We start from the raw sequence: 12500 nt of genomic DNA, 5'->3' as shown, positions 1-12500 counted from the left end.
CTCTCACAAACACACACAGATAGAGTCTCTCTCTCTCTCACACACACACACACACACACAGAGAGATACAGTCTCTCTCTCACTCTCTCTCTCACACACAGATACAGTCTCTCTCTCTCTCTGTGAGCTCATCCATACCTCCTAAATTTGTCAGAGCAGACTTTTTGGACATTGAGAGCTCTCAGAGTATTCCACAGTGTGTTTGTGAGGACCAGGACAAAGCCTTCACACACACACACACACACACTCATATTTATGTGTGTGTGTGTGTGTGTGTGTGAGGACCAGGACAAAGCCTTCACAACCAGTGCAGCCCTCAGCAGAAGGATCAGGTCGCCGCTCACTGCTTGCTTTGTCTTTGGTATGTACTTGGTCTCTTATTTTTGTATTGTTATTTTGATTTCAATGGCAGTCTGTAACCGGTCAATACTAGACCAAATGATTGTTTAAAAAAATAAAAAACATGCGGCGGCTTGGTCATCTGTGTGGCATTATTGAGTTGCTTCTCCTCTTTGTTTCTCCTCTTCACTGAGATGAAGCCATCTTTTCATATTAGAACAGCTTCAGAAAACTAAATGTGGACCTTGATTTGTCCACGGGGTGGCAGTATTAGACCTGTGGGCTTCAGTGGCTGGTCTCTGCGTTGGAGCGATAGCTGCGTCGTCTCCAAGCAACGCGGTGTAAATGTTTCGTGGTGTTGTCAAACGAGAAGGATTAACCCTGTCCAGTCGCGATATAAACCCGCTTATACAATAAATATGTTGCATGCCATGCAATTGAAGGAAATGTATGTCTTTGCCATTTGAAACGTGTTTGTAATTAAAACAGTGACGAAAACGAATCAAAAGGAGAAACAGTCCGTTGGGTACAGGTAAGAGATGTTGGACGCAGTTGCTAGCTAGTTAGCTATTAACTTTAGCTTGCAAGTCAGGTTTGTTTGTAGCCTAAATATCGCTAATATTTTTAGTAGACTGTATCATGAAAATATGATGTTGTATAATTATAGCTTCCCACCTGAACCAGGCTAACTATCCTATTCCAGATAACGCCCTCTAGATAGCGTGCAAATGGTAACAGCTACCTGTTGGCTCTGAGGATTAGCTAATTAACGTTAGCAAAATAGCTAGCTAACGTGAAGTCAAGCTAGAAATGTGGCAAACATTCGCTAATTTAACGTTACCGGTAGATTATCATCCTAACGTCCTTTGTTACAAATGTTAGCAGCTTACAGTTTTGCATTACCCAACCTCATTAATGAACTACAATAGATAGAACAGTTATCGCTAGCTAAGTTACATTATTGAAATACGACAGCTAGCTCAGTCCCCATTGAAATGTGTGACTAGTGTAGCAAGTTAGCCACAGGTTGCTGTGAACGCTGGACCCTAAATTAGCTATCGGTAGCAGACTTGACTCATTTTGATGACTGATGGTCATCATTCACTGGTTTAAGACTCAACTTGCGTAAGTTACGATAGCATGACGTTATTTGCTTACAGTATCGCCAGTATTTGAACGATTGATAGCTGTACTTTTGCACATAGGTTGTTTGCTAACTAACGTTAGAGCCTATGGTAGCCTTCGATACATTGCGCCATAAAACCTTTAATGCACTTAAATCGGATTATAAAGAAAAGCGTAGAGGTGCAGCCTCGTGTATGTCATCCCCTCTCCGAGCCGTACCTGTGTGTGTACATCGGTGACACTACACGAGGACAGATTGTTATGTTTTCGGACAGGGTCTCCGTGAGCTCCTACGTAAATGGGGCTCTTTGACAAGCTTGCGGGGTGGCTGGGGCTCAAGAAGAAGGAGGTGAACGTGCTGTGCTTAGGTCTGGACAACAGCGGAAAGACCACCATCATCAACCAGCTCAAGCCGTCCAACGTGAGTCTCTGAGATCATGTCTACAGCGGAGCATAGCCCACACGCACTTAGGGACACGCACATACTTTTTAATGCACTGTATTATGTGTGTTGTATCTTTTTGTTTTTCTCTATTTTTATAATTTTATGTCTGTTATTTTATATGGAACTTGGCGTCTGAAATAAAGATTTATATATGATTTATATATATTTGATTTTGTATATATATATATATATATATATATATATATATATATATATATATATATATATATATATATGTATATATTAGGGTGGCGTGGTGACTGAATCAGATCTAGGCACCGAGACCTGTCCAGCCTAAAGGAGAGTTGAACATTAATGTGTTGTGCTCTTTGCTCTCTTCTGCGCAGGCTCAGGCACAAGACATAGTCCCCACCATTGGCTTCAGCATAGAAAAGTTTAAAACGTCAAGGTAAGTACTCTGTGTGCTTCAATGATGTGTTTGAGTTTGAGTGTGTGTGTCAACCATCCTGTGGTGTTTAGAGAGTGATTTAATAATACTTTGATCTTTATTGTGTGTGTGTGTGTGTGTGTGTGTGTGTGTGTGTGTGTGTGTGTGTGTGTGTGTGTGTGTGTGTGTGTGTGTGTGTGTGTGTGTGTGTGTGTGTGTGTGTGTGTGTGTGTGTGTGTAAAATACCAACCCTTAAGTAATGTTCTAACCAACTATGGCTACTCATGTTCAGTCATTGCCTTGATCTTTGGCAGCTTAGGTCATGTTCATAGAATGTGTGTGCGAGGCCTGCAAATCTGTGGTCTCTCTAAAAAAAGGGCCAAACACTTTGCAAAGTACTGCTCTACATCAGCAGTAATTGGTAGCCTCTTCATCTGGAAGCGCAGGTGTCACCTTTACCCATAATGCACAATATGGACTGAAACTCTGAATGGAATTTAATACTTCCTTTTAGCCAAATTTGGATTTTGCCATGATATGTACTTATTTATCAAATCCAAATAAAGAAGTAAACTGTGTGTGTGTGTGTGTGTGTGTGTGTGTGTGTGTGTGTGTGTGTGTGTGTGTGTGTGTGTGTGTGTGTGTGTGTGTGTGTGTGTGTGTGTGTGTTATTGCTGCTCTGATGCATGTAAAATGTCTCCCCCAGTCTGTCCTTCACAGTGTTCGACATGTCAGGCCAGGGCAGATACAGGAACCTCTGGGAACATTACTACAAGTAAGACGTTTGTGTTTACATCTCTAAACATTACTACAAGTAAGACGTTTGTGTATCTCTCAACATTACTACAAGTAAGACGTTTGTGTTTATATCTGTAAACATTACTACAAGTAAGACGTTTGTGTTTACATCTCTAAACATTACTACAAGTAAGACGTTTGTGTTTACATCTCTCAACATTACTACAAGTAAGACGTTTGTGTATATATATCTATAAACATTACTACAAGTAAGACGTTTGTGTTTATATCTGTAAACATTACTACTAGTAAGACGTTTGTGTTTACATTTATGAACATTACTACAAGTAAGACGTTTGTGTTTACATCTCCAAACATAACTACAAGTAAGACGTTTGTGTACATATCTATAAACATTACTACAAGTAAGACGTTTGTGTTTATATTTGTAAACAGTACTACAAGTAAGACGTTTGTGTTTATATCTGTAAACAGAACTACAAGTAAGACGTTTGTGTTTATATCTGTAAACAGTACTACAAGTAAGACGTTTGTGTTTATATCTGTAAACAGAACTACAAGTAAGACGTTTGTGTTTATATCTGTAAACAGTACTACAAGTAAGACGTTTGTGTTTATATCTGTAAACATTACTATAAGACAGGCCTCTGTGATTTGAGAGAGACTGTTTTTGTTTATTAAATATCGTCCCATACTGTGTGTGTGTGTGTGTGTGTGTGTTTGTATGTGTGCTGTATCTCTTTTTTCCTGTGTGTGTGTTTCTTCTGGCCCCTGTGTGCGTGTGTGTGTGTGTGTGTGTGTGTGTGTGTGTGTGTGTGTGTGTGTGTTTCTTTCTCCTGGCCCGTGTGTGTGTGTGTGTGTGTGTGTGTGTGTGTGTGTGTGTGTGTGTGTGTGTGTGTGTGTGTGTGTGTGTGTGTGTGTGTGTGTGTGTGTGTGTGTGTGTGTGTGTGTGTGTTTCTTTCTCCTGGCCCGTGTGTGTGTGTGTGTGTGTGTGTGTGTGTGTGTGTTTGCAGGGAGGGCCAGGCCATCATATTTGTCATTGACAGCTCAGATAAGCTGAGGATGGTTGTGGCCAAGGAGGAACTGGACACTCTATTCAGCCACCCAGGTGATGAAGAAACCACACACACACACACACACACACACACACACACACACACACACACACACAGACTACACTCAGACACCCAGGTGATGAAGAAACCACACACACACACACACACACACTCACAGACTACACTCAGCAACCCATGTGATGAAGAAACCACACACACACACACACACACACACTCTACACTCAGCAACACAGATGATGAAGAAACCACACATACACACACACACTCTCACACACACACACACACACACTCACACACACTCTCACACACACACACACACACTCACTCCCACACACAGACTCACTCCCACACACACACACACACACACACACACACACACACTCACACTCTACTCAGCCACCCAGGCAATGAAGTAATCCCACTCACACACACACACACATTGTTATGTTAACATATTATGTTAAGTATTAGTCATTATAGTTTTTCATTTACACATTAGTGTGCATTGTGCTCAACTTGTGGAACTAACACTTCCTCTCCACCCCTGTGCCCACACACACACACACAACACACCCCCCCCCCCCCCCACACACACACACACACACCCCCCCCCCCCCCCACACACACACACACACACACACACACACACACACACACACACACACACAGATATCAAGCACCGGCGCATCCCCATCCTGTTCTTTGCTAATAAGATGGACCTGAAGGAGGCGCTGTCGTCAGTGAAGGTGTCACAGCTGCTCTGCCTGGAGAACATCAAGGACAAGCCCTGGCACATCTGGTAGGGGTGTGTGTGTGTGTGTGTGTGTGTGTGTGTGTGTGTCACTGTACTACACGCCCTGGCACATCTGGTAGGCTGCATAACCGGGACAGCACTATCTATATTTCAGTGTCATTCTACTATATGTTAAAACTTCTTTTGGAATATATTCAGTGTGTGTGTTTGTGGTGTAGTGTCTGTGGTGGGTCAGGGTTGATGGTGGTGTGTGTGCGGTGGGTCAGGGTTGAAGTTTGTGTGTGCGGTGGGTCAGGGTTGAAGGTGTTGTGTGTGTGTGTGTGTGTGTGTGTGTGTGTGTGTGTGTGTGTGTGTGTGTGTGTGTGTGTGCGGTGGGTCAGTGTGACGTTCCTCTCTGCTTGTGTTTCAGTGCCAGTAACGCCATCAAGGGAGAGGGCCTGCAGGAGGGGGTGGACTGGCTGCAAGGTAGGCAGAGACCACCCCTGTTACAACACACTCCTGTTACAACACACCCTTAGCATCACGCACACACACACACACTCATCACACACACTCTCTCATCACACACACTCCTCACATGAGTGTTACAACACACTCCTCGCGTCACACACACACTCACATCACACACACTCTCTCATCACACGCTCTCCTCGCATCACACACACATACACACACTCATTACACACTCTCTCATCACACACACTCCTCACGTCAGTGTTACAGCACACTCACGTCACACACTCATCACACACACACCTCACGTGAATGTTACAGCACACTCACGTCACACACACACTCATCACACACACTCTCTCATCATGTGTGTGTTACAGCACATTCACATCACACACACACTCATCACACACTCTCGTCATCACACACACTCCTCACGTGAGTGTGACTTGTCTGTTACAGTACAATAACTACTTTTTGTTGGGCGATATATTGTACCAGTAGTAATTGCGATAAAACATATTATTGTCATTTAAAGTCCATTTTGTGCTACTGATGTAATCATATAATAGCCTAATAATGTGTGTGTGTGTGTTGAGTGATAAATGAGTGATAAATCGATCACATGATTATTGAGAGGTATTCCTTAGGTTGTGGTTCTTGGACAGTGTAATGTGTTTCATGTTCAGTGTGTGTGTGTGTGTGTGTCTGGTGTGTGTGTGTGTGTGTGTGTGTGTGTGTGTGTGTGTGTGTGTGTGTGTGTGTGTGTGAGTGTTATGTGTGTGTTTGTGTCTTCATGTGAAGTCTATTATGTCCCGCTCCCACTCATGAAAGCCTTCTGCTCTTTTCTGCATGACTACCTGTAGAGCAAATCGCTCTGTAAGTACCTGAGGTCTGATAGAGTAGGACTCCAGGCTGTGTGTGTGCGTTTGTGTGTGTGTGTACTTGTGCACAAGTGTGTGTGTGTGTGAGCGTATGCGCACGCTTGGTGTACATGCAAGTGTGTGTGTACCTTCTCACTATGTGCCTGATGGGGGTAGTAGTTCCCCAGACTCTTGTGTTTCTGTCCCTTTTGTTAGTGTGTGTTTTAGTCAAGTGCATAGATAAACGCATATCTGGATAACCGATAACCGTGCTACATAACTTTTCAAATACTAGGGTCCCCATTCAGTCATTCTGTACACACACACACACACACACACACACTCACTCTCTAGGAGTGTATCCCGATTCCATATAAATATATTATAGTGTAAAAGCATGGTCAAATTATTTGATAACTTTGAGAAAGTCCTGAATTTCTTGTGTAAGTCTGTGGGAGCCATAGACTTTTCTCCCACCAGCCCCCCCCCCCCCCCCCCGTGTGTCTGTGAGGACACAGAGATATTGGTCTCAGCCCCCTGTGTGTGTGTGTGTGTGAGGACAGAGGTATTGGTCTCAGCCCCCTGTGTGTGTGTGTGTGTGTGTGACGACACGTAGGTCTCACGAGAAACGGTTGTACTGAAGCCCTGCAACAAAATGAATAACCGTTCCTGGAAACTGTCAGAATATCAAGAGCGTTTATGTGCACACCCCTAGTGTGTTTGTGTTTGTGTTTTTGTGTGTGTGTTTGTGTTTGTGTGTGTGTGTTCGTTCTCTCACACACCCCTCTCCTTCAAGTCTTAGCTGCAGATGGAGTCTTTGACCCCCCCACCCCTCAGAAGTGTGTGTGTGTGTCTGACGAGTCTTCTCTCTCCTCCAGATCAGATCAGAACGATGAGAACGTGAGACAGTAGAGGCAGGGAACTCACTGTCACCGTGGCAACCACAGCTCCATCACCACATCGCTAGGTGACCTCCTACTCCAGAAATCTGGCATCACATGACCTGTATGACCTCTGACCTCTGAGTCTGGGGTTGGGGAGCAGGAGCCTCCTGTAGCGACCGCAGCAGCTACCAGAACTACAGCCCCCGCACACACACACACACACACACGCTCGCTCATCACACAGCCTAGCCTAGTTTAGCCATGGCCCTGGACTCCGGTGCAGCAGTTAGCTATGGCTCCGTTGTACCACAGCTCTCTCTAAGGCTTTAACATCATGTTTGCTCTTTTTGTTGGCAAAACTGCAGAGCTGGTAGTTTCCTGTAGTACCAGTAACATGCTCTGGGGGGCGCTCCTGTCTCTAACACATTAGCTTTGTAGCTTTATAAAGACCATGCTGTTACCATGGAAATTAGACTTGTGGCTCCTAAAACTTTTTGTATTTATTTTTTAAAGTACTAAAGTGTTATTTATTGTTACTTGGTCGTCATATATTGTGAGTAGGTTTGCTTGAAGACACTTTCCTGTCGCTGGGCTGGTCTTCCTCCAAACACACAGTACCTCTGCACATGGAACACTGGTGCTCGTCTTTATCTGAAATGCATTTCTTATATGTTTTTTGCGTTCCGTCAGACTGGCGATGTCTCCAAACTAACATTAAATAATAAAATGATGGTTGTTTCACTTTTGGTAGCAGTTTTATTTCTCTGGTGTGGTGAGTAAGGAGAGGAGAAGAACTGTTTGATTTTTACCTCTTCACATTTATGGTGTAGGACTGTCTGAGAGTGTGTGTGTGAGTGTTTGTGTGTGTGTGTCTTCTCTGATGGCATTAAGCTCAGACCTGGGAACCAAGTGGTTCTGCCATTTATGATGATATTAAATCAACTGGAAAGAGATCATAGGATTGGCAGTTTTATTTGTATTGATCCAACAGGCTTGAATCTTTCTTGTGATGCACAGACTGAGTGCTGTGTGTGTGTGGGACAGGACATGGAAGAGGACGTATTCCCGCATGCATGTTAAACGGTGCCGTGTCAGGTGAGGACTAGGCTTCTCGTGGCGCTCTCCCTCTCTTTTCTCTCTCACTCTCCCTCTCTCTCTTTTCACTCTCACTCTCTTCTCTCTCTTTTCACTCTTCCCCTCCCTTCCTCTCTCTCTTTTCACTCTCCCTCTCTTCTCTCTTTTCACACTCTCTCTCCCCCTTTCTCTCTGTCTCTCTCTCTCTCTCCCCCTATACCTCTCCCCCCCTCTCTCTCTCTCTCTCTCAGGCTCCAGTCCCGCAGAGTCGCCATGCTCAACAGGCTGTAATGGAGTGAAGCGCATTCTGGCGTTGTCATGGCGGCGTGTGTGCGCGCGCGTGATTGTTTCTTTCATCGAGACCCTCAGTGGAAGCGAGACGAGCACATCCTTACGCGCGCAGATCCAGCTAATCACGCATGCCATCTGCCGCTAATAGAGTTACAGCAGCAAGCGGCCTGATCAAGGCGCGTGATTAAGTAACGAAACACTAATCAGTCGGGCTCGGGCCAGTATCAGCAAAGCTCTCCGTGTTCTCAAGGCACAGGAGACACGTGAGGTATACCGTTTTTTGTTGTTGGTTTTCAGGAAAGAGCGGCTTTGACACTGAGGGGATCCTCTCCACGCGACCCGCTTGTCTGTCATGAGGGCGCCAGTCCTATCCTCAGAGCGCGCGGGCGGGTGTCACCCAATTGAGCGTGCAGAGTCCCTGCACGAGTCTCGTGATCTGGCCCGGAGGCTGCGAGCTGACACGGGGCATTCGCGCGTGGCGGAGAGAAGTGACATGCCAACGGAACTGCACCGCTTCTTCCAGCCCGCACAGAAACCGGTCTCCCAGAGCAGCACTCCCAGAACAGCTACATCAGTGCGATGTTTAAAATAGCAATAATGCATTTAAACAGTGAAACCACCACAACAACAAAATAATGAAATATGCTAAACACCTAGTTGGCAAAGTAACTGGGCGATGTGGGCACGGAGCTCATAGTGGTAGGCTAAAGGGCAATGAGGCTGGTGAGGGAGTGTACATGACATTACAGTAGTGGAGTGAAAGTATAAAGTCTCACCAAATAGAAATACTTGAGTAAAGTACAGATACATAGATATGTTACTTAAGTACAGGAACGAATTACATTTACTTCGTTACTGTCCACCACTGTGTAAATGTAATGCGTTACTTAACGGAACCCATGCGTCAAACGTCATCCAGAAACCCACCTCGGTCTGCACGTCCAAACCCTTGATGACTTTGTAGGCAAACTCATCCAAGGAGTGCAGTCTGATGAGAAATTAATTTTGCAACGGCGTCTAAAACACTCTGCGGTGACTTCTGGCATAATGTGCTATATCAGTGTTTAACTCCACTTTTACTCTGTTTGACAAAGAAGTCAGACTGCCCGCCAATGGCTGACCTAAGCGTCCGTCCACGCGGCACAGTCGCGCTGAACGTGGCCAGGTCATTCGCACGCTCCTCGCTCAGGGTCATTCAGTTTGCGCGCGCTGACTCATAGAACTGGAACGTGTAGAAGTGCGCAATCCTCTGTTTGTGTTGTGTCATTCTGTGATGCAGGTTCCATTGAGAGTGTATTCGTTCTTCTTTTTGTATCTTCTGTTCGTGAGAGGAAGGCAATGTGTGACATGTAAATGTCCCAGCTGTGTCGTGTCTTTAACCACCCTTATTCTGTGTCTGTGGGTGAATCAATCATGAGCTACCGACACCCAGGCATCAAGCCACACCCTCGGAGAGGGGGCTGGTCATCTCATCTGTTATTATATTATATAGTCTATATGTCGCCATACAGTGCTCATTAAAAGTATACCTCCTGCTAGAGGTTTTGACCGACCGTGTTGTCTGTGCAAATGAATGTGTGTGTGTGTGTGTGTGTGTTTTCGTGTGTGTGTGTGTGTGTGTGTGTGTACACAAAGGTACTTCCAAAGGTGATGGAACAGATGCATGCAGTAGTCATTAACCGACTAGTTAATTAACAGCGCAAGTCATTATTTACTTATTTATCTGCGAAATGTATGAGGCACGATAAAGTGCTGCCGACTAACTCAGTTCCAATCTGTCTTGGTGCCAAGTCCGATGGAGAGAATAGCGGATGATCGTATTCATAACAAGAGCAATCGGAGATTTCTGACCTCCAGCAAGGCTTGACGTTGATAGTAAAGCAAGATCTAAAACGTTCATCTGAACAATAGCCCAAAGTCTACATTCATTGTAAATTTCATTAAAATCCGGTCATTGGTTTTCGAGAAATGTCACTTTAGGTGTGAAAACAGATCCGGATCATCCTGAAATTTTAATGGGGATGTCCCAGGTCCAAGATCCACCTCTTGTGAAAATTTCAGAAAGATCGGCCCAGTAGTTTCTGAGAAATCTTGTCCACAAACAGACGGACAAATAAATAAATTAATTAACGGACCGATCGCATAACCTCCTTGCTGGAGGTAATAACCAAACGCAGCTGCATGGTGATCAGTTGCTTTGAAGACAATCGACAATCAAAAAAAATGTGTAGACTACATCCTTGTTAGTAGTTAGTAATTAAATGTAATGAAATGCAATCAGCTTGGGTGAGGACCCTAACACTTATCGTTGTTTTCTGTCTCTTTCTGTTCTGTTTCCCATTCGGGTAAGGCGAGATGAGGTTTCACCGGGAACTTTTGGCGTCATCTGTAGAGTCGAGGAAGCCCTCTCCACGGGCGTCATAATTAGGCGCTTTTGGCTGACTGTCAAGATCTGTCCAAGGGCCACTGAACGGGGCAGAACTAGAGCCGTTAAATCCGTATATTTGAACTAGAGCCGTTACATCCGTATATTTGAAACAATGCAGTTATGTTTCGAGGTTTTCAAGTGGTAAGTAATGGTTTTCGTAAAGGTCGTCCAGATGCATTTGAAAGGAAAGTTTATGGTTTAGTTTTTATAAACAGTGTTCTGTTCTCCTGGGGCTGTACGGCAACAGGGATGGGCCATATCTTCAGCACCATGGACAGTCCCACGGCGCCGGGCCAAAGGAGATGAGGATGGATAGCAGTGGTGTAGTCCAGGGTATACGCAGGTATACTGGGTATACCCACTTATTTTTCAGTAAGCATTGAGTATACCCACTTCTCAAAACAGGGCGTTTATCCTGTGCTGTATGGGCTGCTTAAAAAAAAGAGTATACCCACTTCTCCAAGGACCACACCACTGATGGACAGATGATTTATACTCGCACTGCCCGAGACATACGCCCGTCGAGTCGTTCTTCTCACGCCCAAGCTAAACAAGAATGAGAAGTATTCTATAAATGACCGAACAGGTTGATTTACGAGCACATAGTGGTTTTATGCGCCTGGCTATTTCCAGCGGGCCACTCTCACCACGTTGGCCAGCGACCAGTGACGCGCGCTCATTTGGAGAGCGTGACATCTTAATTCATAAATCTGCGTCCCGTTCAGCGGGCTCTGACGTTCGTCCCTCACGGACACGCTGACGAACCCTTCCTGCTTATAAGATACCTGGACACATTTTGTCTTATGATCGCATCCTGTGTCTAAATCCAGACTGCTGGCGCCCAGATGTCATTTAGAGCAGTCTTCCGTCCAGCACAGCTCGCGCGGTCCACGCCACTGTGACTACACATTTAACGCTCAAGGGTAAGAAACAGTTGCCCATTCTCAATCATTTATATTATTTTAATAATCCATATATTTTTAAATAATCAATTTTTGTCACGAAATCAAGAGCAAAGTATTTGGCGCACAACCTGTGTAGGTTTGGTGATGGTATGGCAGTAACTTTGTATATCTGCGAAGGTACCACTGCACTTAGAAAAGGAAGATAACTACGAAGAGAACTACGCATTCTTCTCTCCTCTCTTCTCACAATTATCTCTGGCATGCAGATCACACTTTTTTCATCATTCACTATTTAATCCAGCTCTTTTTCTTTCATGCTTCACTATTTATTCTACCTCTCGTTTAGGGCACTCCGAGCCGATTTCCACATCAGTCCCGTCGGTCTTGATGCCATTTGGTTCCCCAAGGACTCCGGGATTCCAGCGGTGATCGGAGGATGGCCATCCATGTGGAGGGACTGGTGGCGATATTCATCTTCTACACGCTGATCCTAGTCGTGGGAATATGGGCAGCATGGAAGAACAAGAACTCGGGAGTGACGGAGGGCGCCGACCGCAGCGAGACTATCATGGTCGGCGGGAGAGATATCGGGTTATTCGTTGGCGGATTCACCATGACAGGTCTGCCGCTAAAGCCAATTACTTAGGTTGTATCACGCTAAATAATCATAAACCCTTATAACAACAGTACGGCATGTTTCATTATAAATTAACGTG

General features: G+C 44.9%; 2 protein-coding genes across 2 annotated transcripts in view; both read left to right on the top strand.

The window, feature by feature from the left end:
• Positions 1 to 702: 702 nt before the first annotated feature.
• On the top strand, positions 703 to 7786 carry arl6 (ARF like GTPase 6). The gene is made up of 8 exons (XM_080834195.1): positions 703 to 871; positions 1740 to 1885; positions 2257 to 2318; positions 3004 to 3072; positions 4070 to 4164; positions 4802 to 4931; positions 5296 to 5351; positions 7081 to 7786. Exons 2-8 carry the CDS (start codon positions 1763 to 1765, stop codon positions 7104 to 7106), a joined length of 561 nt encoding a protein of 186 aa, XP_080690321.1. The 5' UTR covers positions 703 to 871; positions 1740 to 1762; the 3' UTR covers positions 7107 to 7786.
• Positions 7787 to 12220: 4434 nt separating this feature from the next.
• Positions 12221 to 12500, top strand: part of slc5a7a (solute carrier family 5 member 7a) — a gene marked incomplete at both ends in the record, with an annotated part of 10440 nt that continues 10160 nt past the window's right edge. The window contains one exon of the mRNA XM_080835421.1: positions 12221 to 12404. Within this exon, the coding sequence (XP_080691547.1) occupies positions 12221 to 12404 (184 nt within the window). The remainder of the gene's footprint in view (positions 12405 to 12500) is intronic.

Source organism: Sprattus sprattus (genome assembly GCF_963457725.1).
Source record: "Sprattus sprattus genome assembly, chromosome: 3".
NCBI classification, from domain to species: domain Eukaryota; kingdom Metazoa; phylum Chordata; class Actinopteri; order Clupeiformes; family Clupeidae; genus Sprattus; species Sprattus sprattus.
This window is presented reverse-complemented; position numbering and strand designations above follow the sequence as displayed.